The sequence below is a fragment of the Ursus americanus genome, chromosome X (genome assembly GCF_024610735.1).
Source record: "Ursus americanus isolate L20-20 chromosome X, mUrsAme1.1.p, whole genome shotgun sequence".
NCBI classification, from domain to species: domain Eukaryota; kingdom Metazoa; phylum Chordata; class Mammalia; order Carnivora; family Ursidae; genus Ursus; species Ursus americanus.
The window spans coordinates 83768791-83787714 of record NC_142164.1 but is presented as its reverse complement, the minus strand read 5'-3'; the positions used below and the strand labels follow the sequence as shown (position 1 = coordinate 83787714).

The window sequence follows — 18924 nt, the reverse complement described above, 5'->3', positions numbered from 1 at the left end:
TGCTTCCTGTTGCAAACCTCAAGTTGTAGACATCTCAGGAAGCTCTATCTGCCCACCCAGCTGCAACCCATCCTCTTAGGGAACTGGTTTAACGTGATATTAAAACCCATGTAAAGCATGGTGACTATAGTTAATAATACGGTATTATATGTTTGCAAGCTGCTAAGAGAGTTTATCTTAAAAGTTCCCATCACAAGAAAAAAAAAAGCACACTCTTTTTGTTTCAAAGGCTGGTAATACAATCCTACCAAGTGCTTCTCCAGTCCAGAGACACTTGCAGGACTTAAAAGGAGCAGGTCAAACCACTTGTGTCCCTCATAAAACCACCATGTCCCTCAGCACTAACATACACCTTAAAAAGTCTAAGAGGTTAAAGTTGAAGAAGCTGAGGAAGAAAACTGCTTCCGGGAGAGCTGTGGGAAAGCTGTGGCATTTTTTTCTCTCCAACAACAGGGGTGGGGGAGTATGTTCATCTGACCCCTAAACTAGAAAGGATTTCAAGGAGACAACTTGCTTGATATATGTCTGCTAGAGTTTGGGGGACACAGAGGACTTGGTACCTAATTTGCACCTAGAAAAACTACAGGTGCCGGGTGGGCTGAGGCAGTCTGTCGCAGCAAAGTGTTGCACGCGGGTAAAGAGATCGAGGTGCGGACACGGATGGACAGGCACACACACACACGCTCGCTCACTCTCTCTCTCTCTCTCTCTCCAAGCCAGATGTGGCCCTTCTAGATGTGAACAGGGCTGGGTTACTTTGGAAAGAGGGCTTCCTGCTAGCATCAAGGTGACCTCAGCAAAGAGAGACTGGAAGTGTGCCATGGGGCTGGAGGTTTGCTAAATGGGGAGGAGATATGCTAAATGCCTTGCTGGAGTAGAGGCACTGCCTATAAGGAGAACATTGCAGTCAGGGCCCTAGCCGAGGCAGCTCCAAGGAAACCATAAAAGTGCCAAGGGCAGGAAGAAGAATCGGTCTTTGGAATCTGCCATGTGCAGAGGGCACCAATATCAGATTACATCTTTATCAGTGAGGTCAAACTATTTTTGTCCTTTGTGTCTCCTTCCTTTCTCACTTGCTTTGGCCAGGGAGCCAGGGAGCCAGGGAGCCAGAGATGGACTACTTGTTGAGTGGGGGATGAGGAGAAGGGCGAAGAGCTAGCAGAGTAAAGAAAGAAAAAGCTGAGCATGCTTCTTTTGCCACTAACACTGCCCAGCCTGAAGCAGTGAAGCAGGCATTCGTTGGGGGAGAGATTGCGCTTTCAATGAAGTTCATAGTTTTCACTACTACCTGTGATTGGACTTTTAAAACGAGAAACGAGGCTACCATGAACCCTCGGAAATTAAAAGGATAATAGAAGAATATTATGAACACCTTTATGCCAAAAAATTTGATAACTGAGGTGAAACTGACAAACTCCTTGAAAGCCCAAATTACCAAAGCTCATTCAAGAAGAAATAATATGAATAAACCGATATCTATTAAAGAAACTGAAATTGTAGTTTAAAGCCTTTCCACAAAGAAAACTCCAGGCCCAGATGACTTCACTGGGGAATTCTATCGAACATTTAAAGAAGAAATAATACCAACTTCTATACAAATTCTTCCAAAGAACCGAAGAGGGAGGAAATCCTTCCCAGCTCATTCGATGACTTCATTATCGTGATTGTAGTGATGGATTCACGGGTGTGCATGTCAAAACTGACCAGACTGTGCACTATGAAGACATGCAATTTCTTATATGTCAATTATATAACAAATTATACAACAAAGGGGTGAAAACAGCTAAATCAGTACTCAGAGACAGTCAGTGCTTCCCCACTGCTCACATGAGAAAAGGAAGCTATCAAAGCAATGGCCTAAGCTCTACCTTATGAAACCAGGAAAGGAAAAAATTCAATTCACACTAGCAGAAGGACAGAAATAACAAGATAAAAGCAAGAATGAATAAAATCAAGGTTTCCATCACTAGCCGCAATGGAGGAGATCGACCATAGCCTCTCTCTCCTACTGATTCTTGCAACGAAAAACTCTGGACAAAATATGTAAAGCAACTACTTGAGGATTCTGAAAAATAAACAAAAGCTGGCACTCTGAGGGGGAGTCAAAAGGCAGAGAAGCAGCTCATACAGTGAGTTTCCTTTTGTCTCCCCCTCATGTTTCTGCAAGACTCTGTCCCCATGGCATATGAACCTCTACAAGTCCTGAGCCCATCCAAGGGCTATGAGTGCAAAGGCAGGGAAAGTCTCGCAGCAAAGCTTTAAGAACTGAACTAAACTAAGATGTAAACCACAGCTCAAGTCTGAGAGGAACACCAGAGTCACGAAAGCATGAGACAGACCCGAAGCAGGAAAGCAAAGTCTTTGATAATTGCACAAAGACTTAAATCGCCGCTCAAGTCTCAAACTAACCCCTGAATGGTGCAAAGATCCAAAGAAGAACGTCAAAGGCTTTGAAAACTAAACTGAATGGAATTAACGCCCACAGAAGGTGAGACAAAACTGGTGGTCTGAATCTAACCAGGTGTATCACGTGATAAAGATTAAAAACAACAAAACAATCTCCATTATTTAGGATAGAATCCAAAATTTTTCACTACGACAACCAACCAGCAAAATCTGACCAATTATTAAGGGAAAAGACAATCAACTGATGCCAATTCTGAGATCACTCAGGTACTAGAATCATCAAAGACATTTAAGCAACTATTATAACTAAGCTCTACGAGATAAACTTGAAATAACTAGATAAATAGACATTCTCAAGATTATAGAAACTGTAAAAAAAGAAACTGAAATTTAGAACTAAAAAACACAATTATCTGAAATTAGAAAACCAACTCATGGGATAGACTTCATAGAGTGGCAACGGCAGAGGCTAGAGTCAATGAACTTGGAGCTAAACTGACAAAGATGATGCAACCTGCCAACCTGCAGAACAGAGAGAAACAAAGATTGGGAAAAATAAAGGGAAAAACAGTATCAGATACCTGTAGGACAATACCAAAAGGTCCAAAATTCATGTCATTAGAGTCCTCAAAGGAAAAGAACTAGGGCAGAAAAAAAAAAAAGATTGGAAGAAATAATGGCCAAAAAATTTCCAAATTCAGGGGCGCCTGGGTGGCTCAGTCAGTTAAGCGTCTACCTTTGGCTCAGGTCATGATCTCAGGGTCCCGGGATTGAGCCCCGTGACCGGCTCCCTGCTCAGCAGGGAGTCTGCTTCTCCTTCTTCCTCTCCCTCCTCGTGCTCTCTCTAGCTCTCTTGTTCCCTCTCAAATAAACAAAATCTTTAAAAAAATACTTTAAAAAATTAAAAAATTTTTTTCCCAAGTTTCCAAATTTGGAGAAAGACATAAATTTACAGATTCAAGAAGCTCAGCACAGGGGTCCCTGGGTGGCTCACGTGGTTGGGTGTCTGACTCTTGGTTTCAGCTCAGGTCATGATCTTGGGGTCATGGGATCCAGCTCCGTGTCGGGCTCTGCACTCACCACAGAGTTTACCTCTCCCTCTCCCTCTGTTCCTCCCCTGCTCTCTCTCTCTCAAATGAATAAATGAAATTAAAAAAAAAGTTCAGCACACCAGAAAAAATATAAATTCAAAGAAACCCCCAGAAACATTACAATAAATTGCTAGAAAGCAAAGCTGAAAAAAAAACTTTGAACAAAAGCACACTGCATATGAGGAAATAATGGTCCAAATGACTGTGAAGTTGTCATCAGAAACAATGGAGGCCAGAAGATAATGGAACATCTTTTTTTTTGTTTTCAGAATTTTTTTTAAGAGAGGGAGGGTGGGGAGGGGCAGAGGGAGAGGGAGAATCTTAAGCATGCTCCACGCCCAGCATGGAGCCCCATGCAGGGCTTGATTTCACAACCCCAAGATCATCACCTGAGCCAAAATCAAGAGTCGGACGCTTAACTGACTGAGCCACCCAGGTGCACTGATAACGGAATATCTTAAAAATAGTAAAGGTGAAGAAATGTCAACAGAATTCTGTATCCGGCAAAAATATCCTTTAAGGATGAAGATGAAATTAAATTCACACTAGGAAAGTGAAGACATAGTGTCACCAGTAGATTTATTCTAAGAGGAATGATACAAGATCTTCAGAGTGAAGGGAAATAATATCAGAGGGAAGCACAGAACTTCAGGAATAAATAAAGAGCAGCAGAAATGGTAAAATATCTGGGTAAGTATAACAGATTATTTTTCTCCCTTTGAATTCTTTAAGATAATGTATGGTAGTTGAAAGTTGAAATTGCAACATTGTCTGGGGGGTTAAAATGTATATAGATATAATGCATTTGAAAACTATAACATAAAGGAGATAAGGTAAAAGGACCTATATTAGCCAGATCACTCACAGAACATTCTGACAGGGAGGAGTAGGGGACCCCTTTTTCAGCCGGTCCCCTGAGTTGAGCTGGATAGGTACCAGACCATCCTGAACAACCACGGAACCAGCCTGAGACACAGGAAGATACATCTGGATCTCTACAAATGAACATCTCCAGCGCTGAGTATTGAGGTACGAAGGGGGAGCCATGAATCCGCGCATAGATATGGGAAGATGAACGGAAGGGGGAGGGAGCCGCCGCGATCGGGCGCCGGGAAGGGGTAGCCACCTGCACGGGGGAGTGGGTGGACTCACGGATGGGCACCCGCGAGAGAGCAGACTGAGACCGTGAGCCGGGGAACACGCCACCAGACTGAAACGGAGCTCCGGTGCGCTCACTGGAACCAGACTGAGACCGGGAGCTCGGGAGCGCACGTGCGTCCAAACTAAAAACCGCAGCTCCAGAGCACACACTCGAACTAGACTGAAACCTGGAGCTTGGGAGCGTGCGTGACCAGACTGAAAACGGGTGCTCCAGAGTGCGCGCGAGCCACACTAAAACAGGGAGCTCGGGAGCGCGCGGGAACCGGGGGCAGCTGGCAGTGTTAGAAGCACAAAGGACAGAGACATGAAGTGAGGGCTGGGACGCCAGGTGTGGGGCGCACAACCCAGGACGCTGCAGGGTTGAGCAGCACCGACAGAAACAGAGTTAAAGTGGCCAAGAGAGCTCAGTGGAGAGCGGACTGCGATCTCTCTGTTCTGTGACAGAGGCTGAAATTCGGCCGCTGCTGCTCTGACTCTCAGAAGAGGCACAGCAAACGGCCAGGGAAAGCCGCCAGAGAACAAAAGCCTGGAAATACCGGCTCACATTGTGCCCATCCCCATCCCCCCTCACAGGGGACAGGGTGACTCTACCCAAACAGGGTTGCCTGAATATCAGCGTGGCAGGCCCCTCCCCCAGAAGCCAGGCTGAAAAATCAAGAAGCCCACATCCCTAAGGTCCCTATAAAACAAGTGCACACTGCCTGTGCCCTGGTCAATAATTTGGGCTCTGGGCAACCCCGCAACCTCTCCTCATCAGAATGACGAGAAGGAGAAATACCCCCCAGAAAAGAAAAGACAATGAGTCTGTGGCCTCTGCCACAGAACTGATGGATATGGATATAACCAAATTGTCAGAAATGGAGTTCAGGGTAACAATGGTCAAGATGATGTGTAGACTTGAAAAAATATTAACGAAAACATTAACGAGAATATAGACTCTCTAAGGGCGGAAATGAGAGCGAATCTGGCAGGAATTAAAAATGCTATGAATCAAATGCAGTCAAAACTAGATGCTCTGATGGCCAGGGTGAATGAGGCAGAAGAACGAATTAGTGAACTGGAGAATGGGATGGTAGAAGAGAAGTTTAAGAACTTCCTTAAAACAGAAACTTTGCTCAAAAAAATCCAATCTCAAGAATGTAAATTATGGGAGATTACTGATTCAATGAAACGTTCCAATGTCAGAATCATCGCCATCCCCAAGGGGGTGGAGAAAGAGAGAGATCTAGAAGAGATATTTGAACAAATTGTAGCTGAGAACTTCCCTGATCTAGCAAAGGAAACAAGCATTCGTGTCCAAGAGGCAAAGAGGACCCCTCCCAAGGTCAACCATGGCAAACCTACGCCACATCATGTCATAGTGCAATTTGCAAATATTAGATCCAAAGATATAGTATTGAAAGCAGCCAGGGCGAAGAAATTTCTCATGTACAGAGGCAAAAATATCAGAATAACGTCAGACCTGTCTACACAGACCTGGAAAGAGAGGAAGGGCTGGCAGGATATTTTTAAAGCTCCATCTGAGAAAAACATGCAGCCAAGGATCCTTTATCCAGCAAGGCTGTCATTCAGAATTGATGGAGAGATAAGGATCTTCCAGGTTCGGCAGAAACTGACCAAATTCGTAACCACCAAAACAGCCCTACAGGAGATATTAAGGGGGGTTTTATAAAAGTAAAAAGGCCCCAAGAGTGATACAGAACAGAAATTTACAATCTATAGAAACAAAGACTTCACAGGAAACATGACATATCTCTCAATAATCACTCTCAATGTGAATGGCCTAAATGCTCCCATAAAACACCACAGGGTTGCAGATTGGATAAAAAGACATGACCCATCCATTTGCTGTCTACAAGAGACTCATCTTGAACCTAAAGATACATCCAGACTGAAAGTGAAGGGATGGAAAACCATTTTTCATGCCAATGGACCTCAAAAGAAAGCTGGGGTCGCAATTCTCATATCAGACAGATTAGATTTTAAGCTAAAGACAGTAGTTAGAGATACAGAAGGACACTATATTATTCTTAAAGGATGTATCCAACAAGTGGATATGACAATTATAAATATATATGCCCCCAACAGGGGAGGAGCAAGATACACAAGCCAACTCTTAACCAGAATAAAGAGACATATAGATAAAAATACGTTAATAGTAGGGGACCTCAACACTCCACTATTGGCAATAGACAGATCACCTAAGCAGAAAATCAACAAAGAAACAAGAGCTTTGAATGACATCCTGGACCAGATGGACCTCATAGATATATATAGAACACTACACCCCAGAACAACAGAATACTCATTCTTTTCGAATGCACGTGGAACTTTCTCCAGAATAGACCATATACTGGGTCACAAAACAGGTTTCAACCGATACCAAAAGACTGAGATTATTCCCTGCATATTCTCAGACCACAATGCTTTGAAATTGGAACTCAATCACAAGGAAAAATTTGGAAGAAACTCAAACACATGGAAACTAAAAACAATCCTGCTCAAGAATGATTGGGTAAACCAGGAAATTAAAAATCAATTTAAACAATTTATGGAGAACAACGAGAATGAAAACACAATGGTCCAAAACCTATGGGACACTGCAAAGGCAGTCCTAAGGGGAAAATACATAGCCATCCAAGCTTCACTCAAAAGAATAGAAAAATCTAAAATGCAGTTTTTATATTCTCACCTCAAGAAGCTGGAGCTGGAACAGAAAAACAGGCCTAACCCATGCACGAGAAAGCAGTTGATCAAGATTAGAGCAGAAATCAATGAATTAGAAACCAGGAACACAGTAGAGCAGATCAACAGAATTAGAAGCTAGTTCTCTGAAAGAATAAGTAAGATCGATAAGCCACTGGCAAGACTTATTCAAAAGAACAGAGAAAGGACCTAAATTAATAAAATTATGAATGAAAGGGGAGAGGTCACAATCAACACCAATGAAATAGGAAGGATCATTAGAAACTTTTATGAACAGCTTTATGCCAATAAATTAAACAACCTGGAAGAAATGGATGCCTTCCTGGAAACCTATAAACTACCAAGACTAAAACAAGAAGAAATTGATTTTTTAAACAGACCGATTAATTATGAAGAGATTGAAGCAGTGATTAAAAACCTCCCCCAAAACAAAAGTCCAGGGCCTGACGGATTCCCCAGGGAATTCTACCAAACATTCAAAGAAGAAATAATACCTATTCTCCTGAAGCTGTTTCAAAAAATAGAAACAGAAGGAAAACTACCAAACTCATTCTATGAGGCCAATATTACCTTGATCCCCAAACCAGGCAAAGACCCCATTAAAAAGGAGAATTACAGACCGATATCCCTGATGAATATGGACACCAAAATTCTCAACAAGATCCTGGCTAATAGAATCCAACAGTATATTAAAAGGATTATCCATCATGACCAAGTGGGATTCATCCCTGGGATGCAAGGGTGGTTCAACATTTGCAAATTGATCAGTGTCTTAGATTTTATCCAGAAGGAAAAATTCAGAAATCATATGATTCTCTCAATAGATGCAGAAAAAGCATTTGACAAAATACAGCATCCTTTCCTGATTAAAACACTTCAGAGTGTAGGGATAGAGGGTACATTCCTCAATCTCATAAAAACCATCTATGAAAAGCCTACAGCAAATATCATTCTCAATGGGGAAAAGCTGGACGCCTTTCCCTTAAGATCAGGAACACGACAAGGATGCCTACTCTCGCCATTATTATTCAACATAGTACTAGAAGTCCTTGCAACAGCAATCAGACAACAAAAAGGGATAAAAGGTATTCAAATCGGCAAAGAAGAGGTCAAATTGTCTCTCTTCGCAGATGACATGATACTCTATATGGAAAACCCAAAAGACTCCACCCCCAAACTACTAGAAGTTACAGAGCAATTCAATAATGTGGTGGGATACAAAATCAATGCTCAGAAATCAGTTGCATTTCTATACATGAACAATGAGATTGAAGAAAGAGAAATTAGGGAATCCGTTCCATTTACAATATCGCCAAAAATCATACGTTGTCTCGGAATTAACTTAACCAGAGAGGTAAAGGATCTATATTCTAGAAACTACTAGAAACTACAAATCACTCTTGAAAGACATTGAAGAAGACACAAAAAGATGGAAAAATATTCCATGCTCATGGATCGGAAGAATTAACATAGTCAAAATGTCTATGCTACCCAGAGCAATCTACACGTTCAATGCCATCCCGATCAAAATACCAATGACATTTTTCAAAGAACTGGAACAAACAGCCCTTAAATTTGTGTGGAACCAGAAAAGGCCCCGAATCGCCAAGGAATTGTTGAAAAGGAAAAACAAAGCTGGGGGCATCACATTGCCGAATTTCAAGCTGTACTACAAAGCTGTGATCACAAAGACAGCATGGTACTGGCACAAAAACAGACACACAGACCAATGGAACAGAACAGAGAACCCAGAAATGGACCCTCGGCTCTTTGGGCAACTAATCTTTGACAAAGCAGGAAAACACATCCAGTGGAAAAAAGACAGTCTCTTCAATAAATGGTGCTGGGAAAATTGGACAGCTACATGCAAAAGAATGAAACTTGACCACTCTCTCACACCATACACAAAAATAAACTCCAAATGCATGAAAGACCTCGATGTGAGACAGGAATCCATCAAAATCCTAGAGAAGAACATAGGCTACAACCTCTTTGACATCGGCCACAGCAACTTTTTCATGACACATCTCCAAAGGCAAGAGAAACAGAAAATGAACTTGTGGGACTTCATCAAGATAAAAAGCTTCTGCACAGCCAAGGAAACAGTCAAAAAAACTAAGAGGCAGCCCACGGAATGGGAGAAGATATTTGCAAATGACAATACAGATAAAAGATTAGTATCCAAGATCTACAAAGAACTTCTCAAACTCAATACACGGGAAACAAATAATCACATCAAAAAATAAAGAGAAGGGGGAATAAACCATGAGAGACTATGGACTCTGGGAAACAAACTGAGGGCTTCAGAGGGGAGGGGGTGGGGGAATGGGATAGGCTGGTGATGGGTATTAGGGAGGGCACGTATTGTATGGTGCACTGGGTGTTATATGCAAGTAATGAATCATGGAACTTTACATCAAAACTAGGGATGTACTGTATGGTGACTAACATAATATAATAAAAAATATTGTTAAAAAAATGGGCAGAAGATATGAACAGACACTTTTCCAATGAAGACATACAGATGGCTAACAGACACATGAAAAAATGTTCAAAATCATTAGCCATCAGGGAAATTCAAATCAAAACCACATTGAGATACCACCTTATACCAGTTAGAATGGCAAAAATTGACAAGGCAGGAAACAACAAATGTTGGAGAGGATGTGGAGAAAGGGGATCCCTCTTACACTGTTGGTGGGAATGCAAGTTGGTACAGCCACTTTGGAAAACGGTGTGGAGGTCCCTTAAAAAGTTAAAAATTGAGCTACCCTATGATCCAGCAATTGCACTACTGGGTATTTACCCCAAAGATACAGACGTAGTGAAGAGAAGGGCCATATGCACCCCAATGTTCATAGCAGCATTGTCCACAATAGCTACATTGTGGAAAGAGCCGAGATGCCCTTCAACAGATGACTGGATTAAGAAGATGTGGTTCATATATACAATGGAATATTACTCAGCCATCAAAAAGAACAATTTCTCAACATTTGCAGCAACATGGACGGGACTGGAGGAGATAATGCTAAGCGAAATAAGTCAAGCAGAGAAAGACAATTATCATATAGTTTCACTCACTTATGGAATATAAGAAGTAGGAAGATCGGTAGGAGAAGAAAGGGAAGAAAGGGAAGAAAGGGGGGTAAACAGAACGGGGAATGAACCATGAGAGACTATGGACTCTGGGAAACAAACTGAGGGCTTGGGGGGGGATGGGATAGGCTGGTGATGGATATTAAGAAGGGCACGTATTGCATGGAGCACTGGGTGTTATAAGCAAGTAACGAATCATGGAACTTTACATCAAAAACTAGGGATGTTCTGTATGGTGACTAACATAATGTAATAAAAAATTATTATAAGAAAAAAAAGGACCTATATTAAAGCTTCTACGTATTGTTTGAAATGTTAAAACATAAATCTAAGTAGCCAGGAGGAACTTCACTCTGTGTGGTCCCCAAGGCTCCATTAACTCTGACCCTCAGGCAAGGACCATCTCCAAGCCTGGTGTGGGCTGCCCTCCTGCCCCCCTCTCTGGGCCCTCCTCCCCCAGGCTGTTCCCCAGGAGGCACAGCCCAGCCTCCTCTGAGCTGCTGCCTGCTGACAAGGCTGCCAGAATCTGTTGCCATGGCAACCTTCTCAGTTACCAAGGCCCCCCAGTGGGACATCATTGGAGCAGCTGGTGACATTTGAATACGGACAGTGTGTATTGATGTGAACGTTCCCAATTGTGATGACCGCAGTGGGTTTTAAAAGGGAATCCTGGTTTTTAGAAAATGTACAGTGATGTGTTATGGGTGAAGGGACATTGCACCTCCAGTCTTAAGTGGTTCATAAGAGTGCATTTAAATGTAAGTCCATGCATATAGATAATAGATAGATATAGACACAGAAGACAACAAAGCGAACAGAGCAAAATGCAACCAACTGGTGAATCTGGGCAGAGTCTACAAGGAGTTTCTGGTATTGATTTTGAAATTTTCTGTAAATTTGAAACTATATCAAAATTCAAAGTTATAAAAACAAAAAAGCAAAATAAAATACGTGTCTAAGCAGAATGTAAAAGGTTAACTGTGTATCTTAATCCCTAGAGCAACTATTAAACTAAAAAAATGAGATACTGACAAAAAGTAAATATACTGAAAATAGAATAAATTACAATTGCACTTCCTGTGTAAGACCTGTGCCATCAAAACTACAATATTACTGAAATGGATTTTAAAAGACCTAAATAAATAGAGAGATACATCGTGTTCATGAATTGGAAGGCTCAATATTGTTAGTACTTCAGTGATCCACAGATTTAATGCGATCCCAAACAAAATCTCCGGAGGCTGTGATGTAGAAACTGACAAGCTGATTCTAAAATTTAAATGAAACTATCAAGGACCTAGAATAGCCAAGACATTATGAAAAGGAAGAATAAAGCTGGAAGATGCACATCATCTGATCTGAACACTTCATGTAAGGCTATAGTAATTAAGAAGTGTGGTATGTAGACCAACGCATATGTGTTCAACTGTTTTCAACAAGGGGGCCAAGGTAAACTGATAGAGGAAATACAGCACTTTCGAAAATGCTGCTGGAGTAATTGAATATGCATAGGCAAAAAGAAAGAACATTGATCCTTACCTCACACCAGGTATTAAAGTACTTCTCTCATGTCCATTGGCCTAAATATAAGGACTAAAATTGTCAATCTTCTGAATGAAATCATACGAGGAGTTCTTTGTTACCATGGAGTAGAAAGAGAATTGTTTAATAGGGCACAACAGGCATGGATCGTAAAAGAAAAGCTGGATAAATTGGGCATTATCAAAATAAAGAATGTCTTTTTTTGAAAGACCCTATGAAGATAAAAACAAGCCACAGCCTGGGGGGAGACACATGGGAAACACATAGCTGCTAAAGGACTGGCATCCACAATATATAAACAGCTCTTAACCATTTGATAGCAACAAAAACGGTAAGCGTTACCACAAACAGCTCACCCAAGATGTAGAGATGGCAAATAAGCACTTGAAAAGATGCTAAACATTAGTTATGGGAGAAATGCAAATTGAAATCAAAATGAGAAGCTCCAACACAGCTACTAGAAAGAAAGACTAACAATACTCAGTACCAAGTGCTAGCAAGGATGCAAGACACCTAGAAGTCTCCACGTTGCTGATGGTCGACAAAAATGGTACAGCCGTGCTGGGAAACAGTGTGGTGATGTCTTGTGAAGCTAAACATACATTCACCCTATGACCAAGCAATTCCAGTCCAGAAACTTACCCAAGAAGATAAATACGTGTCCATACAAACACCAGGACATGAATGTTCATACCAGCTTCTTTCATAATAACCAAAAATTCAAAACAATTCAAATACGCGTAAACTGCTTAGTAAATAAACAGATATAACATTATTTACCTTCAAAAAGGAACAAAATGCTGATATACATCAAACATGGATGAACCTAAAAAGCATTAAGGTAAGAGAAAGAACCAGGACACACGAAATTATTTACTATTACATGCATTTTATAGGATATTCTAGAAAGAATAAATGAGAAGAATAGAAATGAGAAGATTCCAAATCCAAATCCCAGATATGGAAGTAAGAAAGAATTTTAATTACATAGGGGCACAAGGGGATGCTTTAGGGGAATAAAGAGGTCCGATATGTTGCTGGTGTTCGTGGTTACATGACTAAATCTTCGTTAAATCTACAGAACTATATACACATAACAAAGGTGAACTTCAGGGCATATAAGTTATACCTCAATAAACCTCACTTAAAAAAACAACACTCACATCCGCATAAATACATAATGAAAACACATGGAAAACACATATGGGAATTCATTAAAACATTATTACATACAACCAAATACCATATGGTGCTATTTATGAATTTCCTTTTATTAAAGTAACTATTAAGCATTAAGGACAAACAATATTAACTAGTAGTGACCTCTAGTTAATGATACGCCTATGGAAGTATTTAGGGGTGAAGTGTACCGATCTCTGAAACTTACTGAGAAACTCATCACAAAAAGAAAGCGGACTGATGGAAGGACAGAGGAATTGGTACACAGACAAGACAAAAGCAAATACAGCAAAATGTTCATTGTAGAACCTAGGGGGAACGCCATGGGAGTTCAAACTAGAGTTCTTTCACTTGTTCTGTGTGAAAATTATAATAAAATGTCGGGGGAAAGGCTGGACAGAGAACAGCAAAGTAAACCCAGTGTAAGTACAGAAAAGGAAATAAAGGTAAAAGGGGAAGTGAACTACATGGGCTTGGACAAGTCGGATTACTGCAGTGAGGCCGCTCTTGAGACTAACCATTCCTAGATTTCCCTTGTCTCACAACGACCAGAGAAGTTTTTTTAAAGATCTACTGATTTATTTGAGAGAGAGAGAGAGCAGGGGGACGGGCAGAGGGAGAGGGAGACAAGCAGACTCCCCGCTGAGCAGAGAGCCCGAAGCAGGGCTGGAGCCCTGGACACTGAGATCGCGACCTCAGCCAATATCAAGTGTCAGACACCCAACTGACTGAGCCGCCCAGGAGCCCCATCAGAACAACCAGAGAATTTCTGGGACCTGCCAGAAATTTCCTCCAGGTCCAGGGGAATATGCAGTCCCAAAGTAGCCTGAAGTCTGGAGAAATGGGGGAAGAGAAAAAGCTGTCCAGTAATGAGTCCATCCACCCGCTCCTGTCTTTCTCATCCCACCTGACCCCATGCTCCTGGGTGAGGCCTGGCTGTGCCTCCCCAGCCTTTGAACGCTTCTTGCAATATTTAAGCCAGTGGCTCTTAATTGGCCATGGGCATCAGACTATCTGCAGTGTCAGTCACAGTTCGTAAACCAGGACCACCCCGGGCTTTCTGGAACAATGTCCACAGGCTGGGGCCTAACCGTGAGGATCCTGAGGGGTCCGCAGGTCACCATGTGATACGCCCTGGGTTAACAAAGACTGTAGTAAGACATACTCTATTATCAACAACAATACAAACAGTGAAAACCACTACCGAAAGCTCCCAGGGGGCCAGGCACGCTTTTTGGTGCTTTACGTTCATTCACTCATTAAATTCTGACAATCCCGTAAGTTCAAACAGGCAAAGAGACTTTGAGCCGAGTGTGCAAGGGACAGCTAGTGCGCAAAGAAGCCAGAAGTTGAATCCGGGCCGTGAGCTCCAAGGCCGGGCTAGTGACTGCTCGCTGTGGAGGAACACTGAGCCTCCTCCCTCTGCCCTCCTCCAAAAGGAAAAATTGTTTATCGAATGTTCCACCAGCCCCACACCTGGACAGGTAAGAGTAAGATGCAGGCGTTCTCTCTAGGGTTCCGTGTTCTAGGCAGAGAATAAGCCACAGACACTTAGCCAGCTTTGAAAAAAGAGTTACCAAACGGAATGCAAAAACAGAAGCTTCGCTCTATTATTTACCCTTATAAACGTACCAACAGAGAAACGAGCATTGTGAAGAGCTGAGAGAAGACCAAGGTGTAACTGAGATAAAGCCGGATTGTTCAGAGAGAGGAGATAAAACAGAAATCTCCAGAAGAGCAGCTGTGAAGTGATTCCCGGGACCCAGGCGGTAGCCATCAGCAGAACTACAAAGAGAAAGCCCGAGAAGAAGTGAACTTGGAGGTGCGGCTGGGAACGTGCTGACGTGACCTGGACCCCGCCCTGCCCGCACGCACACCCAACGTGGCTGCACTTCCTTCCAACAGAACAGTTTTTCATATGAGGGAACTGGACTCCAGGGGGGACTGTGCCTCCGAGTTTCTGCCTCCTGCTTGCGGGGCACGAGTGAACTGAGAAGGAGCCTCAGCCACTTCAATTCCTGGACACCCCGGAGGTGGGAAAAGCAGGCCAAGAGCAGAGCAGAAAGGCGGATGCATCTGGACAAGGCGGTGGATACGGGTTTGACGGAGCACAAAGGGGACACTGTACCCCGAAGAGCCCTGGGAGAGGCGACAGGGAGGTGGGTGCAGACTAGCCCAGGGAGGCCCCCAGAGAGCGGGTGCAGAGCCCAGCAGAGGCCGGTCCTGGAGAAGCCATCCAGGGTGGGCGCCCGGGGCAGCCGCTGTGAGTGCACCAGAAAAAGGGGAAGAGCGGCATCTGAAGTGTGTGGATCCCCACCAGGGACCCAGAGCCAGACCAACCAAACCCACAAACGAGGCAAAGAGCCACTGGGCCCAGGACGGAGGTGGCGCTCACGGAAGCAGGCTGCCCGGGAGGGATGTCCTCTCCAGGTCCCTTGTGTTCTGAGTCAATACAGAGAAGACACGGAAGACAAAATAGCTGAGCAGGAGGGACGCAGTGATGAGAGCAGGAAGCTGACAACAGGCAGAGTCGAGTCACATTTGGAAGAGACGGAGGGGCTGAGAAGAGAGGACTCTGGCCCACGAAGGCTGACGCTGTTGAGCACGACGGGAGCACAGAGAGAGCACGGGGGACTGCCCGGCCTGGCTGAGCTGGAGGCCACCAGCAAAGCTTGCGGTCCCCACCACTCCACCAAGCCAGGCGGAATGACTCCCTGAGGCTGAAGAAGACTCCCAGCGTCAGATGTAAAGGGCCCACAGACGACAAATAAAGAGAAAGCGTCACACCTACATCCCATGTCTTCTGAGAAAAAGGCCGATACCAAGGGAGGGAAAACACCATCAAAGCTTCCAGAAAGGAGGGGGAGCAGGAAAGGGGGAAGGCCACCCAGGCTACCAGAAGGTGGACATGGGATCTGAAGAGCAGCGGTGGCCGCACGGTCTGAACCCCGAGAAGGACAGGGGGCTGCAGAAGGGTGGTGGGGAGGGGGCATCGTGTGGATACCACGGCGGCTGGTTTCATCGAACCCAAGTCACGTCCCCCAGTCTAGGGGCTTTGACAAGAGCTCCCAGAAATGCCCGTGACGCCCAGCTCTCGCAGACCTCCTAGGTCCCTGGCCCCGCCCGACTGCCCCGGGCGTGCTCACCTGGGTAGCTGCGCGTTGGCGGCTCTCCCTCTGCCCTCCTGGCCTCTTCTCCTCGACCCAATCGCAAGACCTCATCTGGTTTGGGAACCAGGTATCCTGAGGAGGGGAAATGACACAGGACGTCATTAGCAATACCAGAGGCATTCCGGGAACCGAGACCTATCCTTGCCAATCAGAGACAGTACAGCCTTGGAGCCAGCCCCGTGTGGACAGTTCTGTGCCCCTCGGTGCAGAACAGTCGCCGAGAGGGCGAGAGCACAGACATCCTGGGCGGGGTGTACATGGGACTGTGACTTCTCAGCGGTGAGCCTGAGGTCCAGTCTCATTCCAGGCTTCAGAGGCCCCGGAGCGGGCAGCAGCCGAGGTGACACGAGCACGTGTGTCCCAGGCACAGTGTGCAGCCGTCCCTCACCCACGGACACCAGGTGGCTGTAGTTCTCCAGCGTGACATCCCTGTAGAGGTTCTTCTGAGCGGAGTCCAGCTGCTGCCACTCCTCCAGGGTGAAGTCCACAAACACATCCCCGAAGGTCAAGGATTCCTGCAACAGCACATTCCTCATCAGCCCAGAGTGCCGCGCTTGGTCTTTCACACGCAGTGGAGAGTCAATGTGCTTCCCACCCCAGGAGATCCCAGACAGAGGACAGACTGGCTGCTCACAGTGGAACATCAGCTGCCCAGGGTCACAGAGCGAGGACAGAGGGATGAATGCATGCGTTCTGCTTTCCACACGCACGTTGGCAACACGACTGCACTGCCTGCCCCGACACCACTGCTCTTTGCTGCTCACCGCACAACCGTACAGCGTATGGAGCGCGTATGTCACCTAAGGTATTTTACACTTCACAAACAAACAGAGAAGGTGGTAAAGATCTCTTCCTCTGGAATCGCAATCCTTCAGCTCACTGACGGAACGCACACCGAGCTGGGAAGTCCAGCGGATATCAAGAACGATAAAAACACACTTTCTGAACTGAAGGGGCTCCCGTCTAGTAGAGGGAGAGACACTGACAAACCACAGGTAAGGGAGGGCGGGCAGGAGGGCGGGATGCCTGTGCTCCCAGGGCAATGGCAGAGGCAGTAGAGGAACGGCGCCTAGAAAGAAGTCCGTTCTGCTCCGGGCGGGCAGAGAAGGCTTCGCAGAGGACACAGAGCTATGACAACAGTCCTGAACACAGCTCTTCGGTCAGGACTGGGAGGTAACAGAACATACACACTGGTCGTGGCTCTAGGTGCCTGTTGCACAGCTAAAACCCTTACAAATCCCCATGAGAGAAGAACTGGAACATCTCACATTCTTTTTTTTTTTTTAAAGACTGTATTTATTTATTCGACAAAGATAGAGACAGCCAGCGAGAGAGGGAACACAAGCAGGGGGAGTGGGAGACGAAGAAGCAGGCTCATAGCGGAGGAGCCTGATGTGGGGCTCGATCTCATAACGCTGGGATCGCGCCCTGAGCTGAAGGCAGATGCTTAATCGCTGTGCCACCCAGGCGCCCCTTGGAACATCTCACGTTCTAATGAGGTGACTGGACGTGAGCAGATGGGGCTGCAGACCACAAAGGCCAAGCTGTGACTGGAAGCTCTGGACTGCTCAGCCCCACCCACCCTTCTCCAGAGATGGAAGAGGGGCTGGAAATGGAGTTAACAACTGAGCGTCACTGCGTTAGGAAGCCGCCATACCATCCCCCCTGCATGGGTCTCGGGGAGCTTCCAGGTGCGTGAACACATCCATATTCCGGGAGGATGACGCTTCCCAAGTCCACACAGACAGCAGCTCTTCTGCTCAGGGCCTTACAGGCCTTGCCCTGTGTTCATCTGGCTGTTCACGTGTGCCCTTCATCGCAGCCTTTAATAAACTGTGAAATGTAAGTAAGGGTGTCCCGGAGTCCTATGAGCCGCTCTAGCAAACAATCGAATCCAAGGAGGGCGTCACTGGTCCCTCTGATCCACAGCCAGCTGGTCAAAAGGCCGCAACTCAGGGCTGGCGTCCGAGGGGGGTGTGGGGGGGCAGTCTGGTGGGACTGACCCCTCAAACCGTGGGATCCCATGCTATCTCTAGGGCGACGGCGTCAAAACTGAGCTCCGGGTAGGACACCCAGCTGGTGCGGCAGAGAGCTGTTTGGGTGGGGAAGCTTCTACACATGTGCTGACCAGAAGTGTCAGAGATACAGAGCTCTGTGTGAGGGCGGAGGAGCCACGCTGGAGGAGGACAGGCAGGGAAGACACAGTGGGAAACGACCGGGCTGTTCCCACCCGAACGCGGCCGCACCGGGTTGCTCTTTCAGTCACCCAACTGCTAATCGTGGCTAACCCAGCAGGAGACGGAACAGGAAGCAGGAGGGTGGGAGTCTGCCCTGGTCAGCAGATTGAGGTGAAAAAGGAAAGGTCTGTGTTTGGTCTTGTCAGCACCAAACAAAAGCTTTCTTTTCTGAGTGCCCAGATCCCTATCAGAGAGAGAGCAAGACCCACCTGGTGACCCCCTGGATCTCTTCCTGCCCCCCCCTCACTGGCTGGCCAGCAGTCCAGGAGACAGGTGGCACCCGCCAGGCCCCAACAGGCCACACGGGGCAGCCAGTTACCCAGCGCTGCAGAGGGA

The 18924-nt window shown here is 45.4% G+C and overlaps 2 protein-coding genes across 4 annotated transcripts in view; one reads left to right on the top strand and one right to left on the bottom strand.

The window, feature by feature from the left end:
* ZNF674 (zinc finger protein 674) overlaps positions 1-18924 on the bottom strand; it is a 36951-nt gene that overhangs the window by 12535 nt on the left and 5492 nt on the right. For both annotated transcript variants that reach the window (XM_087860279.1, XM_087860280.1), the window contains exons 4-5: positions 16740-16866; positions 16328-16423 (exon numbers count right to left, since the gene is read on the bottom strand). In XM_087860279.1, coding sequence (XP_087716405.1) covers positions 16328-16423; positions 16740-16866 — 223 coding nt within the window. The remainder of the gene's footprint in view (positions 1-16327; positions 16424-16739; positions 16867-18924) is intronic.
* The window catches only part of KRABD4 (KRAB domain containing 4), a 66671-nt gene that overhangs the window by 43764 nt on the left and 3983 nt on the right, over positions 1-18924 (top strand). The gene's annotated exons all lie outside the window — the stretch shown is intronic.